A 22135-nucleotide genomic window follows, 5' to 3' on the forward strand; every position below is an offset into this window, starting at 1 on the left:
AAGAATGGCTCTTCTCGCCTTCTTAACTCCCGATGGAGACTCCTCAGGGAAGTTTTCAGGGCTCGAGTCAATAGTCGGCGCCTCCAACCCCTCTTGAGAGGCCGAAGATCGATCGGAATCTCTCCAATCACGTCTCGGTTGATGAAGATCCCGACGACGAGAAACACTCACGTAGGACGCTTTTACAATAGCTGTCCTTGGCAGTCTGGGGTGTCACAGAAACCGCCGAAGGGACACCTGATCGGTGGGGATTCTCCACCAACCTCCTTTCGGCTTTCGACATTCCTTCTCCTCTGGGCATGTGAGCTTGGAAGAGGTCTAGACCTAGGAGCGTTGCTGAGCCAACCAGATGCCCCCTCCACTACACTGGGGACACTTATATCACTGTCTAATGACAAATCACTAGCCTTACCTTGTATGGCAGCCATTTTGTTTTCCATTATTTTGAAGGCTGCTTTTAGATCTGCAAGTTCTTTCGCTGGATCTACAGTTCTGCAATAGGAGAAGGGGCTGCAATGGAAGGAGAAGTTAGCAATACTTACCCTTGGGGAAGATCCCAAGCTTGGAATTAGTTCAGATCTAGAACTACTTAAACTTCTATGAGAAGCCTTCCTCGCTCTCTCTCTTCTAACTTTTTCAATAATTAGTTAGATTCTTCCATTCGTTCTCACTCAAATTCTCACATTCTTTACAAGTATTAGTAAAAGAACATTCATACTCCCTGCACCTCTTGCATACCGTGTGAGGGTCTACCGAAGCTTTCGGCAACCTCACCTTACAGCCTACATTCACACAACGTCTCACAACCATACCAGAGTCAGACATATTTAAAGAAAAAAATCCAAATCAAGTCCACACAGTTCACAAAAGCGTATGCCAATCCAACAATCCAGATACGTCACCAAAAGTCGGTCAAGAAGATCAATTGCGGCGAAAAAAGAAAACCAATCGAGAGGAACCAACAACAATGTTGATGGTCCGGCGACAGAAAGAATTCTGATTAGAAAACGGGGATGGTTCCTAGTCCTGCCACCCAGGCAGGGCGGTAGATCACCTGACCTACCTGTAGCGTGTGCCGCGAATTTGAAATTCTGTCGGAGACGACGGAGTCTATAGCTAAGTATATATCTGGCAGGGAAGTTGAATGTATAAAATTGCAGATTTCGACCATTTCGGACGAGTTAAATCTGACCGAATGTAGAAATTTTTATATATATATTTTTTTATATGCACATATTTCGGAGATGGGAAAAGCTACAACCTTCACTTATTTTTTATTGTGTTCTTCATGAATTTGCGCACATTTTGATATATGAAACTCTATAAAACGGCTAATATGAAAAGGAGCACATATTAGGATAATGTGATGTATGTATTCGGAGACTTGCGGCCGCGAATCGGCGCGCGGAGTGAAGGTAAATATATTTTTCAAAAATTCACCATAAATCACAATATTGTTCTAGAGACTTCAAATTTGTTTTCAAAATGAAGAAAAATGACGGAATATTACTAGGCCGTAAGAGTTTTTAGCTTACAATTGGCGTTTTTCACTATTTCGGTAGAGTCAAATTTGACCGAACATGATTTTTTTTTTTTATTTTTTTCTATTTATCGTGATTATATGCAAATATTTCAAAAAAAAAGAGAAAAGCTACAACCTTCAATAATTTTTAGTGTATTCTGCATGAAATTGTGCACATTTTTATATATAAAACTTTATGTAACAGCTAATTTTAAATGGTGCAAACATTTCGACAATCGCACAAAAAAATTCTGATTTTTTCGGAAGTTACCGCGCGGACGTAAGGAAAATTTTTTTTTTTTTTTTTCATAAATTCACCATAAATCGAAATATTGTGCTAGAGACTTCCAAGTCGTTGCAAAATGAAGGTAAATGATTGAATATTACTAGAATATAAGAGTTTAAGCTTACAATTGCGTTTTTTTCGACTATTTCGGTAGAGTCAAAGTTGACCGAAAGTGAAATTTTTGCACTTAACGTTATTTATATGAAATATTTCGAAACTGATAAAAGCTACAACCATGGGTTGTTTTTATTGTATTGTGCATGAAATTGCGCACCATTTCCATATATAAAACTTTATGTAACGGCAAATTTAAATGGGTGCAAACATTAGGACAATCGCACGAAAAAATTTATCGGAAGAGTTATCGCACGAACTTAAGGAAAAAGTTTTTTCATAAATTCACCATAAATCGAAATATTGTGCTAGAGACGTCCAATTTGTTGCAAAATGAAGGCAAATGATTGAATATTACTATAATATAAGAAATTTGAGCTTACAATTGAGTTTCTCGACCATTTCGGTCGAGTCAAACAATTTGACCAAAGGTTGAAATTTTTGCACTTACCGTTATTTATATAAAAATATTTCAAACTGACAAAAGCTACAATCATGAGTATTTTTTGTTGTATTGTGCATGAAATTGCGCACATTTTCATATATAATACTTCATGTAAAGGATAATTTGAAATGGTGCAAAATTATGTCAGTGATGAAATAATTTTTGAGATGTGTCCTCATACTTTTTAGTGCGATAAGAAAGAAATTCGTGCTTGCGCGCCTGCGTAGCGATTGTAAACAAAACAACGCCTTGATCCGTGAACTCCCAGCATCCCCCAAGGTGCGTGATTCAAAAGTTTTCGGCTGGTTGGCCTATAAGTATTTTTCCGCGAATTTAAAAAAAATGACAATTTGTCCAAAATTGCATTTTTTTCCTAACTATACAACCTGAGGTCCTTTTACAATAGGAAGGTACTAGCGGCAGCTGGATAGGTCGTAAGCTTTCGAACAAGGGGTTCGGTAGTTAACTGTTGTCCGACAGGCGCGCAGCGCGCGACTGGGAGGTAAAACAAATCACTTTTGCTTTTGGCCCAAGCAAAACTGCAGAGTGAGGGGAGGGTGGGCATGAGGTGGTGGGGGCTATGTGTAAAAGGGGACCTAGGTTGTATAGTTAGGAAAAATGCAATTTTGGACAAATTGTCATTTGTTCCGACACGGCTATACAAACCTTCGGTCATTTTACAATAGGAGACTCACTTCTTGGTGGGAGGAATCTGAGTCGTTTTGTGAACATACTGGTGTTCGCCCAACCTTGGAAGCCTCCCTGGTCGTAAGAGCGAGGGAGGGATCCAAGCCTCTGTCCGAATTGATCGGGGTGCGCCACCGCAGGATCAATGGTCAGACCTCTGGACCGAGTACTAAGAGAGAGGCATGCGTATCTCTTCGTACCAGCAATGTAAGAACTTGTTCCTGTACAGGAGCAAATATAAAGTCATGGGTTTGACTCTTGTAGGCATCCACTTCCCCCCCTTGTAGAAGGAAGTGGTGGATATTCTGCTCCTATCCCTAGTGAAAGGGATAGGATGGGGCTCTGTCATATAGCTCACCGCATGCTCGTCCTCATCCAGCGTAGTGACGACCATGGCCCTCTGCCCACAGGTAGAGGGGAAGGAAAAGATGGAAGAGAGAGCCAGTCACTCACTCACTCACACATCCATCCACACAGTCACACCAGGACTCGATGCTGTTCAGCCTGCGAGGTCCTGGGTTAGCTTAACAACTTGTTGAGTCAGCCACCACGGGTCCCAAGGAAAATGTATCCAAGGACCTGTGGGCAATATCCCGAAGGTAGAAGGACGTAAGGTAGTCTGGTTAGACCAGACCCCTGCCTTCAGGACCTGCGCCACGGAGAAGTTCTTACGGAACGGAACGAACGACGGGCCAATACTTCTGACTTCGTGAGCTCTCGGACGGGACGTACGGATGTCGTCACTACCATCAGCCTCATACGCCTCCTGATGACCTCACGCAGCCAGAAAGAAAGAGTGTTCTTGGATACTTCTTCTTGGTGACCCCGGTGCTAACGAAGAGGCGTCGACACTCAGGCCTGAGGTGTCGAGTTCTCTTCAGATAGCGCCGTAGCGCCCTCACAGGACAAAGCAGCTCTCATCCGCATCATTATCGGTGAAGTCCATTAGGGAGGGAACTCGTGAATGACTCGAACCTGTCGTCAGGGACCGACGGTTTCTGAGTCTTCGCAACGAAGTTCGGGACGAAATCGAGCGTCACGGATCCCCATCCCATGGAGTGTCGTACATCATAGGAAAGACCATGAAGTTCCCCTACTCTCTTCGCCGATGCCAGGGCCAGCAAGAAGAGGGTCTTGAGGGTCAGATCCCTGTCTGACGACTCCCGGAGTGGCTCGAACGGCGTTCGAGTCAAACTCCTAAGGACGAGAGTCCACATCCCATGCAGGGGGTCCTGAGTTCCTGGGTGGGCAAGACCTTTCGAAGCTCCTCATAAGCAAGGAGATCTCGAACGAGTTCGAGATGTCCAACCCCCTCAGTTTCAGGACGAGCGCCAAGGCGGCTCTGTATCCTTTGACTGTGGGGACTGAGAGGTGCTTCTCTCGGCGAAGAAAAACGAGGAAATCCGCTACCTGCTGAAGAGTGGCTCTGAGAGGAGATAGACCCCGTCTACGACACCAACCACAGAAGACGGCCCATTTCCCCTGGTACACAGCTGCAGAGGACTGACGGACGTTTCCAGCCATCTCTGTTGCTGCGCTACGAGAAAAGCCTCTCGTTCGCAAGAGATGGTGGATAACAGCCAGCCGTGAAGACGTAGGGACTGGACTGTCTCGGTGGTACCATGCTCGACGTGTGGCTGGGCGAGAAGGTTGTGCCAAGGGGGAATCTCTCTCGGTTCTCCTGCGGAGAAGAGCCAGCAGGTCCGGATACCAAATGGCCTGCGGCCACTTGGGAGCCACCAGGATCATCCTGAGATTCGGGGTGACCAGTGCTCGACTGATCACCTTGCGAATCAGGCTGAACGTGAAAGGCATAGGCGAAGAGGTTGTCCCACGGGTGTTGAAGAGCGTCCTCTGCAGCTGCCCATGGATCCGGCACGGCCGAGAAGAACACCTGGAGCTTCCTGTTGTGCCGGGTGGCGAACAGATCCACGACTGGTCGCACAGGTCGAAGAGCCTTTCCGCCACGTCCTGGTGTAGAGACCATTCGGTCCCTATCACCTGATCCCGACGGCTGAGCGTGTCTGCTACTACATTCCTCTTCCCTGGAATGTAGCGTGCCGACAGCTCTATTTGTGGTGCCTGCCCAGGCCCACTCGTGCACCTGCCGAGTCAACTGGTACAACGGGGGGAGAGACACTAGGCCCCCCATGTTTGTTGACGTAAGCCACCACCGTGGTGTTGTCGCACATCAAACCACCACTGGAGGTGTCCCATCAGCGGTCCTGAAAACACTCTTGGAGAAAGCGAGAAACGCTGCCTTGAGTTCCAGTACATTGATGTGAAGGTGCTTGTCGTTCTCGTCCCACACTCCTGAAGTCAGCAACTCCTCCAGGTGTGCGCCCCATCCCTCGGTCGATGCGTCTGAGAACAGCTGCATGTCCGGGGTGGGGGGGAGTGCGCAGAGGCACTCCTCTTAAGAGGTTCCTGTCGTCCAGCCACCAGGCTAGGTCTGCCTCACCTCCTGTGTCAGTGACACTGGAAAGCTTGGGGGATCCGTCGCCTGCGACCAACTCTCCTTAGTCTCCACTGAAGAGACCGCAGGTGAAGACGCCCGTGAGGGACTAACTCTCGAGCGACGACAGGTGTCCGATCACGACTTGCCATCGCTGAGCTACCTGTTCCTGCCGAGACAGGAAACTGGTTGGCTGCCTCCCTGAATCTGCTGATCCGCGAGTCTGCGGGGAAGACTCGCCCTGCTACCGTGTCGATCAGCATACCAGGTACTTCATCCTCTGCTTGGGCTCGAGATCGGACTTCTCGAAGTTCACCACGATCCCCAGATCGCGACAGAACTCGAGCAGTCGATCCCTGTCCTGTAGCAACTGCGAGCGGGAGCTCGCCAGGACTAACCAATCGTCGAGATACCTCATCAGACGTATCCCGTGCGAATGGGCCCAAGCAGACACCAGAGTGAACACTCGCGTGAACACCTGTGGGGCGGTTGAGAGAACCGAAGCACAGTGCCTGAACTGGTACACCGTCCCGTCGAGGATGAAGCGGAGGTACTTTCTGGAGGACTGATGAATGGGTATTTGGAAATACGCATCCTTCAAGTCCACTGAAAGCATGAAATCGTTCTCCCTGATGGAGTCGAGCACTGAGCGTGCCGTCTCCATCGTGAACCCGGGTCTGGCGAACAAACCGGTTCAGGGGAGAGAGATCTATCACCGGGCGCCAGCCTCCCGTAGACTTTTCCACCAGGAAGAGTCGACTGTAAAAGCCCGGTGACTGATCCGTGACGATCTCTACAAGCTCTCTTGCTCAGCATGGTCTTGATCTCCTGTCTCAGTGCTACGTCCTTCGATGACCCTGGAACGTACGACTGCTGTTGGACCGGGTTGGAGGTGAGGGGTGGCCGATTCGAAGGGTAATAGATATCCCTCCCGAAGGACATCTACAATCCAGGTCTCGGCGCCGTAGCGCTGCCAAGATTGCCCGAAATGGCTGGCCAGGCACCCCCCCCACTTCCGGCAGCAGGTGAGGGGGAACGCCGTCCCTAGCGTTTCCCCCCTTTCTTCGACTTCTTCCCAGAGCCTCCACGGGATGAGGAGGGCTGGGAGGAGGGCTGGTTACGGCTCCCCTTGCCAGAAGTCGAAGAAGACAGAGTCATTCCCCGGGGCTTCGACGCAGCAACCGTCTTAGCCGCCGAGGAAGCGCTAGCCGAGCTCTTAGACTTGGCCGCAGTCCGAGGCTGCCCAGAAGCCTTCGAGACTGCCTGGTGAACCAGACGGTCACTGTCGTCAGTGCGCCGTCTGTCCACCGCAGCGTCCACCATCTCTCCTGGGAAGAGAGACGTGGAACTCCGTAGAGGTCCGTTTCGAAGTCCCAACGCCGCTTCACGCCCGGTCGCCCTGGAAACCCGAGTAAGGACAGCGTCCCTTCGTCGGAGAACCAGGTTGGCCCACAGGTTCACCGTCTGGTTGGGTCAATGAATGGAGATGGCTCTTCCCCCAGACTGGCAAATTCTCCCGAAGGCCGAGTCATCTTCGGGAGAAATTCCCCCGGAGTTGGCTGCGAACCTTAGATACTGTGAGGGACCGCAGAGATCTAGCCAGGAGACGGTGGCCTGGAAAGCTGCCATGGCGTAGATTCCGCGAGGGCCGAGTGCCCTCTTGCTGCGAGAACCACAGGTTCTCGGACAGGAGCTGTTGCAGAGACACACCCGGGGTCAGCCTAGCTAACTCCGGGTTCACCTGTTTGGGCGGCATCGGGTCTTCAGATGGCACGTAAAAACCGCCGCTGTCGTAGCAGAGAGGTGGAAGCAGCTTGCTCGACCTGCCAGACTTGAGCGAACCGTCTTGTCCGGAGACAAGCGATTCAACCTGGTCCAGCACTGAGTCCGCAAGCTCCGAACGCGGCAAACCCACCGTCGGTCTGGGTTCCCCTTCTTCCCGGGCCCCAGAACGAAACTCGAGCCGGGACGTGGGCTCGGATGGTGGGAGCGGCGATCCTTCCCCGAGGTCGTTGTGCTGACGAATCAGCGCAATAACCTCGGCAAAAGTTCCTCTGGATCTCAGGAGTGACTGCATCCTGCGGAGTTGGACCGTCCAGTCCCTCAAACAGGAGCACCCTCCCGAGACCCTCCTCCCTCAAGGAGAGGAGCAGCGACAGCCCCCTCTCGGTCTCCTCCAACCACCTGTGCGTACGACCTGGCTGGTCCGAGAACCGAGCCTGGTGCGTACGACGCGGTGGCGGGATCCTGAGGGGCGCACCCCTCACGATCACTCCTCAATACCTCGCCCATCCCGGTGTAACCCAAGGAGGTTGAAGGTATGGGAGAGGAATACCTGACGCTCTCTCCTCGCTCGCTGGTAGAACCAGCGGGCTTGGATTGGGACTGCAAGGCGATCGCCAACCCGCGGTTGGCGATCGAGCTGCAGACCTAGTCGAGCCGTCTCGCTGTGGAGACGGCTGGACCGAGAACATCGGCCCCGGTCTCGTGTGTCAGAGGAGCTGGTGCTGGTCGCCGTACCCGATCGCTCTCTGTGAGAGCGACGGTCAGGCGACCGGCGAGCTCCACTGTCACGGTGAGATCGGTGCGTATCCTCACGGTGCGTCAGTTCGCTGGTACCAGCCGTGGCTGGTGCCGGCGAACGGGGGGACCTCTTCCCAGCCTCAGCCCGTGGCCGGTCATGGACCGTCACGTCCGCCCGGGTAGCCAGCTGCTCGCCGCGAGAGCGAGAGCTGGCCTGGTGAGAGTCGCGTGAGCGGCTGTCACCAGTCTTCCGCTCCGTGCCGTGAACCTGACGCTGAGCGGACTCAGAGGTCTGGTTCCTGGCTGCACGGTCGCTGGTAGGCGACCGTACACTCGGTACCTCTCGCGAACGAGCGGCCGAGCCGGATCCTGCTGCTGTGGCTGAACCACTGACAGCAGGTGAGGAAGTGCCGGTGTTAGCCGGCACCCCTCTGGTCCCCGGTAGTCTTCTTCCTTGCTGGGAGAAGACACGGGTCCTGCTCCCGAAGGAGCAGGGCGACCAGCGGAAGAACCCCCCGTCTCACCAGAGCGAGACGGGCCCTTAGAAGTTCCCGAAGGAGACTCTTCGGGGGGGGGGGGGAGGCGACCTTCTTCTTCTCGGCGGGGGCAGCCTTAGAAGAAGAAGGGGAAGAGGCGGCAGACGACGACGACGACGAAGAAGACGATGAAGACGACGACGACACCTTCCTCCTCTTCTTCTTCTTCTTCGTCAACCTCCTCAGGACCGACGTCAGATCTGTCATCCAGGACGGAGCCGGGGCTGCTGTTGCCGAAGCAACAGGGCCCGGACGTACCTGTCCGAACAGACCAGCATCGGGAGCAGCGGCGCCAGGAACAGGAACAACATCAGCAGGTGCGAACATCACAGGGACGGCAGACGAGACAGCAGGAGCAGGTACAGGTACAGCAGCGGTGGTCACGGCAGGTACGGCAGACTGTGTGGGCGGTACAGGTGGTCGAACCAGCGGCACAGACATCCTAGGTACCGGTGGGAGGTCCAGGGGCGAGCTCTTCGGGCACATGAAGTCCGGTCGCGGCAGCACGGCAAACCACCCAGGTGGCGGCATCACACTCCCCGAGTTACGGCGACTGGCCCCTGCACCGATGTAGTGGGTGTTACAGAGACCGCGTGCTGGGTGTACACCAGGTGAGGAGGTGAAGCATAGCCAGGGGTTGTAAGGGTCGTGGTGGTGGTCGTGCTAACCGTTGCATGGGTGACCGCCACGGAGCCAGCGAGATGATAGAGCAGCCCCTGGACACTCGGCACGCCCTGCAGCCCCAACGATGCCCACACCTGTCCGAGGTCATCCTTCGCGGCAACCGCACCTGAGGAGGCAAAAGTCGGGTGATTAGAAGGATCCTCTACCCGTTCGCGCGAAGACGAACGGATAGAGGACCCAGAGTACAACTCTACGTCAGGGTATCTAGCGCCCTCCTCCACACTCGACATGTCAGGAGAGGAGAGGACCTAGACACCCCCCCCCGAAGGGGAATGGCGCGAGACGTGGAAGTTGAGCGGGCGGCAGGAAAGAAGACGAAGTGTCCGTCACCAAAGGAGTCGCGGGAGAGCTTTCCGACGACTCCTTTGCAGGCCTTCGCTTCTTCCTGCCCTCATACAAAGTCCACTGCGCCTCCGACCAATCATTACACACATCACAGGGCTCGGCTCGGTGCATTCGCGCCCCCGACACCGAGCACACAAAATATGAGGGTCAATCTCCGGGAACGATCTGAACTTCCCGCATTACGCCCTTCGTACCCGGGCAAAGTCCTCCGGTGGGGTAGCGAGGCGAGGAGATTCCATCATAATCAATAATTGAAGGCAGCAATTAATATGAAAAAAGAGAATAATTGTACTTACAATAACTCTTTCATACACAATTACAACCAAATACTCAGAAAGCAAACGACGAGAAGCGGGCAGAGAGCGTCGAACAACACGTCCATCCACTGCGAGGCCGAAAGCAAAAGTGATTTGTTTACCTCCCAGTCGCGCGCGCGCGCCTGTCGGACAAGCAGTTAACTACCGAACCCCTTGTTCGAAAGCTTACGACCTATCCAGCTGCCGCTAGTACCTTCCTATTGTAAAAGGACCGAAGGTTTGTATGCCGTGTCGGAACAAAAACCTTTTTGAGCCGACGTATGATACGTCCAATCGGCATACGGGAGACATTTTGACTCGACGTTTAATACGTCCAATCGGCGTAAGAGGGTTAACCTGTACGTATATGAACGCAGTATATACATCTCTTTATGATCTGGGCTGGTTATGCTTTGTTTGCATTTTTAAATGGAGACCTTCTGTCCGAGCCACTAGCGAATCTAGATTTTTCAACTACATCGTAACCCTATGAACACATAAGCATCATAATAAACCTACATGAAGCAAAAGACACCTGAGTGAAAATTCACCCCTTTGAAAACAATGAGTATATTGTCTGAAACTTGACTAGATTCTACATACCTTAAAATATGGAATTTGAGTTACTTTCATATTTGTTTTGGTTGGCTTTGAACAATGATTGCATATTGTGTCGAAGATCAGCACTTCATCTTTAACAGAAGTCTCATCTTCATCTTCATTATCCTCATCCTGTTTCTCAGCTACCTCTTGCTCATCCGGGTCTTCAAAATTTAGGCCTATAAGAGCATTTTGTTCCTTTGTTCTTTTGTAAGTTTTCCTTTTGAGGTAAGGATCTTGCTGGGGTGCAATGGGGTTCTCAATGAAAGTATTACCAGATGGATCATCCACCTAAAAACACAGTGAATCCTACATTAATTACTTCATTAATTACTTGACACTTTTCTGTAACCATCCAACTAAATGATATACCACTTTGTTCAATATGAAAAATGAGAAATTTAGCAAAACTTCATTCCTCCATATAATTGGAAAATTACACAGACTACTTTAAGAACCAAGACTTGGGAAAAATGTAGTAAAACTTCAGTCTTCTACAGTGATGGATAATTATAGACTACTTTAGGAACCAAAGCTTGAAAAATTTATTATACTTACAACAACTGTAAAATCTGTTTTGCATTCCAATAGTTCTTCTATCTTTGAAATGAATTCTTCAATTTGCTCAGCTATCTCACGGTGGTATAACCTTCTCTCAGACTGGTCTTGTGAAAGACCTTCCACTGTTCGACGTAAGATTCCCTCCACAGTTGTGATTTCTGTAACAGTGTTTGAAATGTGAGCAACTTGAAATTTCAGTTATCTGTTTTAAAAGCTTATTAGAAAAAAAAAATCAAAGGTTTTTATCAATATGAAACAACTTGCAGCAAAAGTGTAGCTTTAAATATTAAAGCATAATGATACAGTATGATTTTTGTGTTTTATATATCTTGTAAGCATACATGCTAAGTCAGTAGAACTACTGCAATCAATTGTGGTTTTGTTAGGCTAAATTTACAGTGCTGGCATTGTATTGTACTTATTTTTAGAAGCAATTCATTTGACAGAGATTTCTCTGTAATTGAATGTTAAGTAAAATCTAAATTGAAATAAAATGACAAATACTGCTTAGGATATGCTACTAATTACTTTGTGTAACTTCTGTACACTACTAACTGAGGGAGCTTTTTTAACAGAATACATCACACACTGAAGTTATGGACTCTAAGAAAAACAGAATGAATCAGAGTGTACAAAGTGATGAAATAACATTAGACGAGGAAAGGGTTAATGAGGCTGAATCTTTCAAATGTTTCGGAATGCTGACACCTAGTACAGGTGAAAGACTGAAAAAGGTAAATCAAATCATAGGCAGGCTGGATAAATTTTGGAAATCAAACACTAAAACTATCATCAGTAAGTCTAGTACAATATGTATGTTGCCATTTAAGCATGAATCATGATATGGCATTGAAACTAAATTTGAAAATGAAGTATATGAAGAATGTTACAAGTCAGATGGCAGGATAAAGTGAGAAATGATACCATACAGGAAATTATGGAAGTTCAATAGAAATGCGGTATATAAGATAATTATGAAAGGGAGATGGGGATGACTTGGACATGTCCTTCATATAGCCTCTAGGATAACAGTATGTGATATGGAAGACCCAGACCTACAAGAACGAGAATGAAGAACCTGAAGGCTGGAGAAGAGTGGCTATATGTGGAAGACATGGCATAGGAAAGACATGAGTAACAGAATTTCACAGAGGCCCTTTGCTTCATGTGACACAGGAAATAATCATGATTAGGATAATGCAAAATACAAGAATTTTTGAAAATCAATGAAAAATCAGAGTGGAAGTTCTGCTGAACTTACCTCCCTTTTCACTATCTGCTGGAATCTCTAGTTCCAGTTCTGGAACAGATACAGTGGCATGATTAGACCGTACTATCTGTCTACTTAAATCCTTCTCCTCCCTCACAGTGAAATGATAACAAACACCAAGTTCTTGGTACTGGCCAGGTTGAATGCTTGTGTTATGATTTCCGCAATGGTCACAGCTAAAAGAAGACAGAATTACTTCCTTGTAATGAGGGATCTTCGTCATCAAAAGCCGCGTTTTTCCCTGAAAAATATTTCCTTTCAATCAATACATGTACTTTTAAAAAATGCTTTTATTTAAAAAAATGCTTTATTTTTCAATACAAACCCATCATATAGATTGCATATTCTGTTTATTATAAGTATTGACTGACAAAAATGATATTGTTATGATACAATAAAGTTTGTTCATACTTACCTGGCAGATATATATATAGCTGTATTTTCTGAAGTCCGACAGAATTTTAAAAACTCCGACACACGCAGTGGTCGGCCAGGTGGTTAGTACCCATTCCCACCGCTGGGAGGCGGGTATCAGGAACCATTCCCATTTTCTATTCATAATTTTTATTTCCACTGTCCCCTGAGGGGAGGTGGGTGGATACTTGATTATATATATCTGCCAGGTAAGTATGAACAAACTTTATTGTATCATAACAATATCATTTTGTTCATGAAACTTACCTGTCAGATATATATATAGCTGAATCCCACCTTTGGAGGTGGGAGGGACAGAATAGAAGGATTTTGGGAAACAAATGCATGCAGATGATTTACATCTTGGTTCCACCTGTTAGCATAGCTGGCTTCGTGGTTACTGCCACGTAAGTCTGCTTGTGCTACTAGAGTTGCCAGCGAGGTAGAGACCTATATAGCTGGTGCACTCCAGATGATCTGTCAACAGGGGCGAGACCACGACGTGACTAGACCATATTGACCATACCATGAGGGCTAAGAAGTACAATATATATATATATATATATATATATATATATATATATATATATATATATATATATCACCACCTGACCAACCTAGCCAAAGTTTAAGGAGGTGTTTTAACTAAAGGCTTAAGAGTTAAGAAGTCGCCGTTGTCGGCGACTCAACAACTAAATTAAGAGCTCTTCCTAACCATTTTCTACAGGATAGGATGAGTGGTACTTCTTGCCCCAAGATTGTGTCTGCAGACACGTATGGCCCTAGCGAGCAGCAGATCTCATATGCCATCTTCACATCTCGCAGGGAGTGTGAAGTGAACACAGAGTTGCTTCGCTAAAACATGGTACTCAGGATGTTGCTGAGTGCCATGCTCTGTTTGAAATGCTTCCGAGGCGCGCCCTCACCTCGTGAGCATTCAGATAAAAAGTATTTCAAATCTTTGTGCAAACACAATGAAGGAGCATTTTTGAAAAAACTCCTTAACACTAAAGCCAGGGTGCTCTTCGATATGGGCAGTCTGGTCTTTTTCGGAACACTGCAGATTGCCCGAATGACTTCGACTTTCTTGAGTTTTATGTAGATAAAACTTGAGAGACCCAACAGGGCACAGGACTCTCTCTGGCTCCTGCCCACTAACTTGTGCCATCCTTGCTTCCAAGCTCCTGGCCCAAGGACAAAACGGGTTTCCATTCTTAGGCCACAACGGAAGGCTTAGAGAGCACACCGCCTTGTGTTTCTCTAAAGCCAAAACTTGTGACGATGGCTTAAAATTTCACTAACCCTCTTTGTCGTATCTAGGGTGGTTAGAAGAAGGCCTTCCTGATCACATGCAAGAAGTTAACAGGTAGGAGAGGTTCGAATGCTTTGACATCAAGAACTTCAGACTACGTCTAAGTTCCATATTGAAAGCTTCGATCTGGACATGCACAGTCAGTCCGTCTGTAACTAAAGTCAGGTGACCGACCAGTTGACCAATCAGACGAATCAAGGACAGCAAGGCTGTACCCTGAAGACCATAAGGCACTATTCTTCGCTGAAGGATGAGTGTCTGGACTGCCTGGGTGATTCAATCTAAGCAAACCTTGGGGGTGTATCAACGCAACCCAACGTCGTCAGCGAATCAACTCCTGACTCGAGCTTCTGGTGCCATGGAGAAAGGAGCGAGGAGCAAAAAGCAATTCAGTCCCGAAGGAAGATGCCTGACAGTCCAACCTGGTCTCATGTTACACGATCATCTGGGGGTGTATAAACGCAACCGACTTCGTCAACAAGAAACTCAGGGTTACTATATGTCGCCTGATCTCGCACGAGTGTCTGACTCCGAGAAAACAGGTGAGACAAAAAGTAGATGGTGAGCGAGTTTCGAGATTCCACAGAACTCAAAGATCGTGAAGGGCTTTGTTGTTTGACAGACGCAAATCTCTGAGCCCAAAGGCCGTCAACAACATATTTGCATATTCTTTAATAGTTGTGACTGCCAGCTTATCCCATTCTTCTTAGACGGAAATGGAAGACGGTAATCTTATTCCTGTCAACATCTCGATAGTCTGAACGTAGTCAGACTCAGAGCGGAGAGGTTATAGGTACCTTTCGAGTTAGAGTAGACCGACTCTCTCGGAAAAGGTCCTTGGAAAGTGAACTAGGAAGTATGTGACCTCTGTGAATCCATGATCCTGAAGGCCAACATGGGGCGATCAGCGTCATTGTCGCTCCCTGTGACGTCATAAATCCTCTTATTACATTTCCTAAGCGATTGAAAAAGGGGAAAAGAGACTAAACATCCATCCCCGTTCAATATCATAGGATGGCGTTTAATGTAACCGATCCCGGATCGAGAATTAGGGAGCAGAGAAGAAGCCTCTTCGTCCTCAACATATCGAAGAGAAGAATGAAAGGGCGTCCCTAAAGTCTACACAACTCTCAACTTACTTCTAAAGAAAGATTCCACTCGGAAGTGAATAGTTGCTGCCGTCGATCGAGACGATTCGTACGGACTTTTGCAATCCTGTAAAGAACCTGTAGAGGATCGTTACATTCTACGCCTGTTGTTATAATAGGCTCTTTCTCGTAAACTCGAACAAGGACCGAGAGAAGATACTTCTTAAGATATGAGAGAGCTGTGGAATATCAGAGTTGATCTGGACCACTGGTTCCCAAAAACTCGTTTCGAGGACTGGAGGGACTACCGAATCGCTTTTACTTCTTTCAGATTAAGATCCAGGACATCTGAAACCCTATCCAGATGTCCGGCACCTTCTTACTATCACCTCAGGTGATAGACGCACTGAGAGATGTTCAGAATCATTCCTAGATCTAGAATAATATTTCAGTTTCCCGGTAGGAAAAAACTGTGGTCAGAATTGCAGTCTATTCGGGGAAACAAACTTCTTCAGGAAGGAAATGGTCCCCAGCAAGCTCATCCATTCCCTCCCCGAGTATGCTTACTTCCCTAAGCAGGAGAGCAAATAAAAGTGCAATGTTGCGGTAGACTCGTAGTTCCATACCGTGCGGTAACGAGCACCGAAAGGATTAAGAGATAACTCTGTTGAACATAGTAAGTCAAAACGAATGCAACGTTTATTCATTCACGTAAGAAATCCCCTCAATCTTAGGCTAAAGTCCGTGATTGTAGGACAGAGATACAGTTATTTCAGTCAATCCCGCAGGAGAGACGTAACCGTCAGCACAAAGATACGGTTAGTCAGTCAATCCCGCAGGAGAGAGAGACGTAACCTACAGCGCATGATCTGTTACTGGCTCGGTTGGACTGGAGGACAGACAGTGTGACAGCAGCAGCCAGCAGCTTACGAACGTCGTCTCTTAACTTTATGTCTAGTTGCCAGCTACCCTATTCTACGAAGAAATAGGTCCGTTATTTTTTGAGCAGAAAGATTCTCAAGCTGGTATATTTAAGCGAAACAGAAAACGCTAAATATATAGATGCGTTTGTGTCGTCAGAACACTACCATACAACGGTAAAAGATAAATCGGAAACTCCTGGAAGGCTGCAGGGAGTAACGATTACAATGTCCGTAAAATAGACAATAGAACTCTCGGTTGCCATCCGAAGAGGTAACTACAGCAAGCGTATATGACTTGAAAACCACCAGAAGTAAAATAACGCAAGGCAAAATATGAATTATATCACAATAAAGTTTGTTCATACTTACCTGGCAGACATATATATAGCTGAATTCGGAAATACAGCTACATACATATCTGACAGGCAAGTTTCATGAACAAAACTTAAGAGAATCGAAGCAGTCAGCTCAAGCTTCTTATGTTATTGGACATAAGCGTTCATTGACGTAGTCTACAAGTCTATTTCTTGTACGAGTCTGCGAATGACGAATGAGAGCTCTTCCGAATCTTGTCAATAAGAGCTTATTTGCTTACGCAATATCAAGTTAATGAGATGTTTGTCAATGAGAACTAACCCATTTACAGGACAAAGAGATATTTTGTCAATGAGGGGATACCCACTTACTTGACAAAACGAAAGTATATTGTCAATGGGGGAAAGTCACTGAATTGACAAAACGTAATCCAGGAAGTCGAGCATTTAATTTTTCCGATTCCTTCCCGTCTCAAACGAGGAAGGGGCAAGAATCCTGTTTAAGAGACTGGGCTTACGGCAGGTAGAACGACGATGTTCAATTCGGCAGCGTAGTCCCGACTAGAAACTAACAAAATCTATCATCTGAAAAACCCTTTCAGATGGGCTAAAAAGCTTGCAAAATTATCCTGGGAAGAGGAAGAAACTCTCCAACCAGCTTCCTCTCCCGTATCACAACTAATGCCTGCTAAAGCTTAAAATTTATTGGCAGTATGGCAGGAAGTCCTGTCTTGCGCTTTTCCTGAAGAGCGTCCTTTTGATGAGTGCCTTTGCAAGAATCCTACTGAACGTTGCCGAGAGTCCTGACGTGCAGGACATCGAGCCTTACATAACCCGTAACTGCCTTATCGCAAAGTCTTGACTGCGGTAGTGGCAACTTAAATTTATTGGCAGAATGGCAAAGGTTGCGGTAGAGCAAACGAGATCTTCCCTAGAGCTTTCCTTAACTCCATCCACCTATGCGAAAAGCAATATTAATTGACAGAGACCTCTTGAATTCACGAAACCCGATGTCTTGCTGGGTTTCGAAGAAGAAGTTGTCTGTTCACTTTAAGCTTCCTCCGAAGCACTGCCTACTTCACATTCTTTGCAGGTGAGGTAGAAGGTATCACCGAAGGTAGAGGTAAAAATTCTTTAGGCCCAAATCTGAAACAAGAGCTTGAAGAGTTCAACAGAAACGTTCAGCCAGGCGACACACCTGGCGTGCGCTGGTGCACGCTCGGCGTCCACTGGAGCGCGCTCGGCGTCCACTGGCGCGCGCTTGGCGTGCACCCGCGCGCGCCTGGAGTCCATCCGAGCGTCCCGGGCGTCCGCTCTCAAAAGCTTCCTGCTACTATGATTTCTTTTACGTATTTCTCGGTGGAAAGACGGACACGAGTTCAGGCGACGTTCGCCTTCTTACTTCTCACTGAAACGCATAACGAGAGAGAGAGAGAGAGAGGACGTGAAGCGTCCTCTTCTATAAAGCTTCTATTTAGAGGGCGCGAAAGCTCCAACCCCTGCACTGGGAGGACGCCTTCGGAGGACAGAAGCAATCTTTCAGGATTCGTGCACGCGCACGCACTTTGGCAGTCTGGGGATTTTCATTAGAAACTACCGAAGGCACGCCAGATCGGTGGGGGTTCCTTGTAACCCTCCTTAGGCTTTCGACATGCTCCCTCCCCGGGTCCTGGGAGTCAAGCAGAGGTCCCGGCCTAGAGGCGAAACGAGGCCGATCTAACGCACCCTCCACTACACAAGGGGTATCACTGCACTTCTGCACTTCACTTTTACTCTCTAAAGCAAGCACTTTCGATTCTAAGTTACGAATCGAAAAAGAGTATCAGAAGAGAAAGGGCAATTTCTCTACAGACACTGCTTAGGGCCCGAAGGAGGCAACACTGCAGGTTAGGAGTAACCAATTACAGAAGTAGCACTACACAGCAATGAAGGAGAGCGAGCACCTCTCGTAGACATATTCATAGCCCGTAGGCCATACTAAAGGGTTAGGCAAAATAAAGTCTACAGGAAGGTTAGCAGGTTCACTACCCTGACTTTTGTTACTGATTAATTGCGTACATACGAATCATACGTCTTCCTTACGGAATTAGACTGTTTACTGATTAATTGCGTACATACGAATCATACGTCCTTCCTAGCGGAATAAGACAAAAGTCCTCCCACTCCTTACATGACAAATCTCAACAAAGAAGCAAGACCCATACCCCTCTACATACCAAGTGCGGATCTACCGAAGCTTTCGGTAGCCACACCCTATCTTTGCAGACAACCCCGTCTGAAACTAGCCTAACTAGATTCAGATATTTTATGCAAAAATGAATCAAATTCAAATCAATTTAAGATAGCGTATGCCTAGCCACAAATCCCACAAATCCAAGTAAATAAATCAAAAGACAATTAGGATACTTAGCGGCAATGAAGTTTCCAAAATCCTAAGACGGAGGTACTGAAAACAGGTGTTTTTCAGCACCGGCGACAGAAAAATTATGAATAGAAAATGGGAATGGTTCCTGATACCCGCCTCCCAGCGGCGGGTAATTGGGTACTAAAAACCCCACCTGGCCGAACCACTGCGTGTGTCGGAAGTTTTTAAAATTCTGTCGGACTTCAGAAAATACAGCTATATATATATATCTGACAGGTAAGTTTCATGAACAAATGCTTTTTTTCAAATCTCATCAGGTACAGTGCTTATGTGCAGCACAATTGATCAAATCACAGCTGTCAACCATTTTAATTCTTTATTTAGGTGGCCTTTGACAACTGGAATATAGGGCAGGGAGAAGGGAAGTATAATTTAGGAGCTTACAAATATAAAATTCTATTCTTAAACAATAATTGTTACTAGACGTCTATGTTCAAGTACAAACCCACAACTTACTACATATGAAGCTCAATTTAGGTGTTTGTATGGTGTTTTTACGTTGCATGGAACCAGTGGTTATTCAGCAACGGGACCAACAGTTTTATGTGACTTCCGAACCACGTCGAGAGTGAACTTTTATCACCAGAAATACACATCTCTCACTCCTCAATGGAATGGCTCAACTTATGTGGTGAGGATACAAGTTGTTAATTCCTCAAAGTGTTAGTGGGGAGGAATGCATTTGATTAATGCATGAAATAAAGATGTGCTTAATCCTCCCAATAGTGACCTGTATGTGATAACCCCTGTACTAATTGCAAAATCAGAGGTCTTTACAAAAATGTTTAGCCCTTTAGTGCTGCCAGGATATCTCACAAGATACCCATACATACGAGTTCATTACTATTGTTCCTGGAACTCAAAAGGGTAGGCACACAAGCCCCAGTGAAAATAAAGCCTTATGAATAACACCTGAATCACAAAATATTTAAGTCCTAATAACGTACAAGAACACCTTCAGTCATGTAATCTCACGTTTCAGCTTAGCACAGAATCAGAATACAAATGCACATATATATATGCTCACAGGCAGCACATAAAGTATTTTTTTATAATTAATAATTCCCACCTGCAATGTTACATTCATTACTGAATTTAACATCTTACACGACCTCCCTAAAACTTACAGTTTCCAGTTATGTTAAATAACAAGAGGGGTGAAAGAATAAGATAATTTACCCATAATTGTCACACCAGTTCTGAGGTGTCCTCTATCCTACACTATTGAATCTTGGGTCTTCTTTAAGGAATTTGTTGCTAACTAAAAGGTACCAGTGTACATGTATAGGTTTAAGATAAATATTCCCCGTGTGTACAAGTTCAAATCTTTTGCACAATCTAATAAGGAGGTAGATCTATTATTGGAGAATATTTTATATTAATAATTGTTGACTCAGACAGTCCAATGCTCTGACTAGGATTGGTGAGTGATTATCTTTAAATAAATATACTTCTTTGTCTTTGATAAAAAAAAAAAAAAAAAAAAAAAAAAAAAAAAATCAGCCAACATATAATCAAAATTAGTACACCCAGTTCACACTGTATGTAGAAGGATTTGGCAGGAAGAATTCTCTTATGATTGTAAACATTCTACCACCACATGGTGGCAAAATGCTGATTTTTTTTTCATTCCAACCTTGTCAGCCAAGCATAATTTTTTTGTTTATTTTGAATACCAATCCCACCTAACAGTGCAAAGATATAAGCTAACTTTAATAGTAGGTAAGCTTAATCCCAAATAAAAAAAATTGATGATACCTTGGAAAACCTAATACTTCTGAAAGGGAGTTCCAACAATTAACAATTGCTGAGGTCTTAGGTAACTCGTCAAGTAAATACTGAACTGTAATGCAAATATCTTCTCACCATTTCATGGCATGTTAGGCACAGACTGTCAATTTCGGTGACTTGAGGGTCATCACTTTCAGATGCCAGATCCACATAAATTGGCTGCATAGTATCTCCCATTTTGAAAGTTCAGATGCAGAAGTTCCTGAAAGAATAAAAAAAACTTAAGTGTCTGTCATGTCATACCTGGATTAGCAAATAAATAGCAACAGCAAAAAACTATTCTATATATAATATATTCTGTACAATATCAGTATACTAAAGTTTAATCAATACTGTAAACTATGTGTTTAATACATATACATACAGTGGAAATACCCCAAATAAGAGGTTCCAATCCCAGATATAGAAGGCCAGTGCAAGTTCTTTGCAATTTTAAACACCTTTTACTGGAGTTGGGGGCAGACTCCACATGCTAGGTTTGCATGTTACTAAGGTTTGGTTAGATGGGAATGATTAGGATGCCGAGTGAGGGGTCATGACAACTGGAAGGCCCAAGGTGGTAAAGCATACTACCCCCAGCCAGGGTAGAACACAGCATCCTAGGTTAGGTTTAAGTAAAAATAAGTGTTTAGGTCCTTTACCCTCTGAAATTCCTACTATAGAAACACTTACTTGGCCTACAGTAACCTTGACCCTTCATTCTGAATTTGCTCCATTGGGAAGTAAAAGGCGATACACATGTCCAAACAGTCCATGGTAAGTCTGCACAACCAAGGGTCAGCTTAAGGAAAAGTGGAATAAGCGTAGTTTTGTAAAAAAAAAAATACAACAAAAGGGCCCAGATCTTTGAATCACTGCATTTCATTTTAAAAACTGTTACAAATTGCAATGAAGGCTAGCATAAATTACTTAACCTGGAGCAGATGTAGAGTAGGATGAAAGGGATTGGCATGAGAAATTCGACGGCAAAAACAGGCCAAACATGATATTGTTAGTATACAATAAAGTTTTGTACATACTTACCCGGCAGATATATACTTAGCTATAGTCTCTGACGTCCCGACAGAATTCAAAACTCGCGGCACACGCGACAGGTAGGTCAGGTGACCACAGCCCAACTCCCTCGCTGGGTGGCGGGGAATAGGAACCATTCCCGTTTTCTAACCAGAATTTTTCTCTTCCACCTGTCTCCTGAGGGGAGGCTGGGCGGGGCCATTAATCGTATATATCTGCCGGGTAAGTATGTACAAAACTTTATTGTATACTAACAATATCATTTTTGTACATGCAACTTTCCCGGCAGATATATACTTAGCTGATTGACACCCTTGGTGGAGGGCAAGAGACAGTTACACTAATTAATTATTTTTTTTTTTTTAAATAAAAACAGGGAAACAACATACGTTTGTAGGTAATTTAACAAAAAACAACCTTGGTTCCTACCTGATATGGAAGAAGACTTCATTGATACTGTCTATGAGTCTGCTTGCCATCAGATTTACAGAGAGGATGAGACCTGCGTCTGATAACCTTTTCGGATCATA

The 22135-nt window shown here is 46.0% G+C and overlaps 1 protein-coding gene across 1 annotated transcript in view; it reads right to left on the minus strand.

Moving 5' to 3' along the window:
• Window positions 1-22135, minus strand: part of LOC135210248 (zinc finger protein ZPR1-like) — a 147978-nt gene that overhangs the window by 100645 nt on the left and 25198 nt on the right. Inside the window, exons 2-5 of the mRNA XM_064243097.1 lie at window positions 20667-20793; window positions 12316-12565; window positions 11052-11212; window positions 10497-10784 (exon numbers count right to left, since the gene is read on the minus strand). Coding sequence (XP_064099167.1) covers window positions 10497-10784; window positions 11052-11212; window positions 12316-12565; window positions 20667-20768 — 801 coding nt within the window. The 5' untranslated portion in view covers window positions 20769-20793. The remainder of the gene's footprint in view (window positions 1-10496; window positions 10785-11051; window positions 11213-12315; window positions 12566-20666; window positions 20794-22135) is intronic.

Source organism: Macrobrachium nipponense, chromosome 39 (assembly GCF_015104395.2).
Source record: "Macrobrachium nipponense isolate FS-2020 chromosome 39, ASM1510439v2, whole genome shotgun sequence".
NCBI classification, from domain to species: domain Eukaryota; kingdom Metazoa; phylum Arthropoda; class Malacostraca; order Decapoda; family Palaemonidae; genus Macrobrachium; species Macrobrachium nipponense.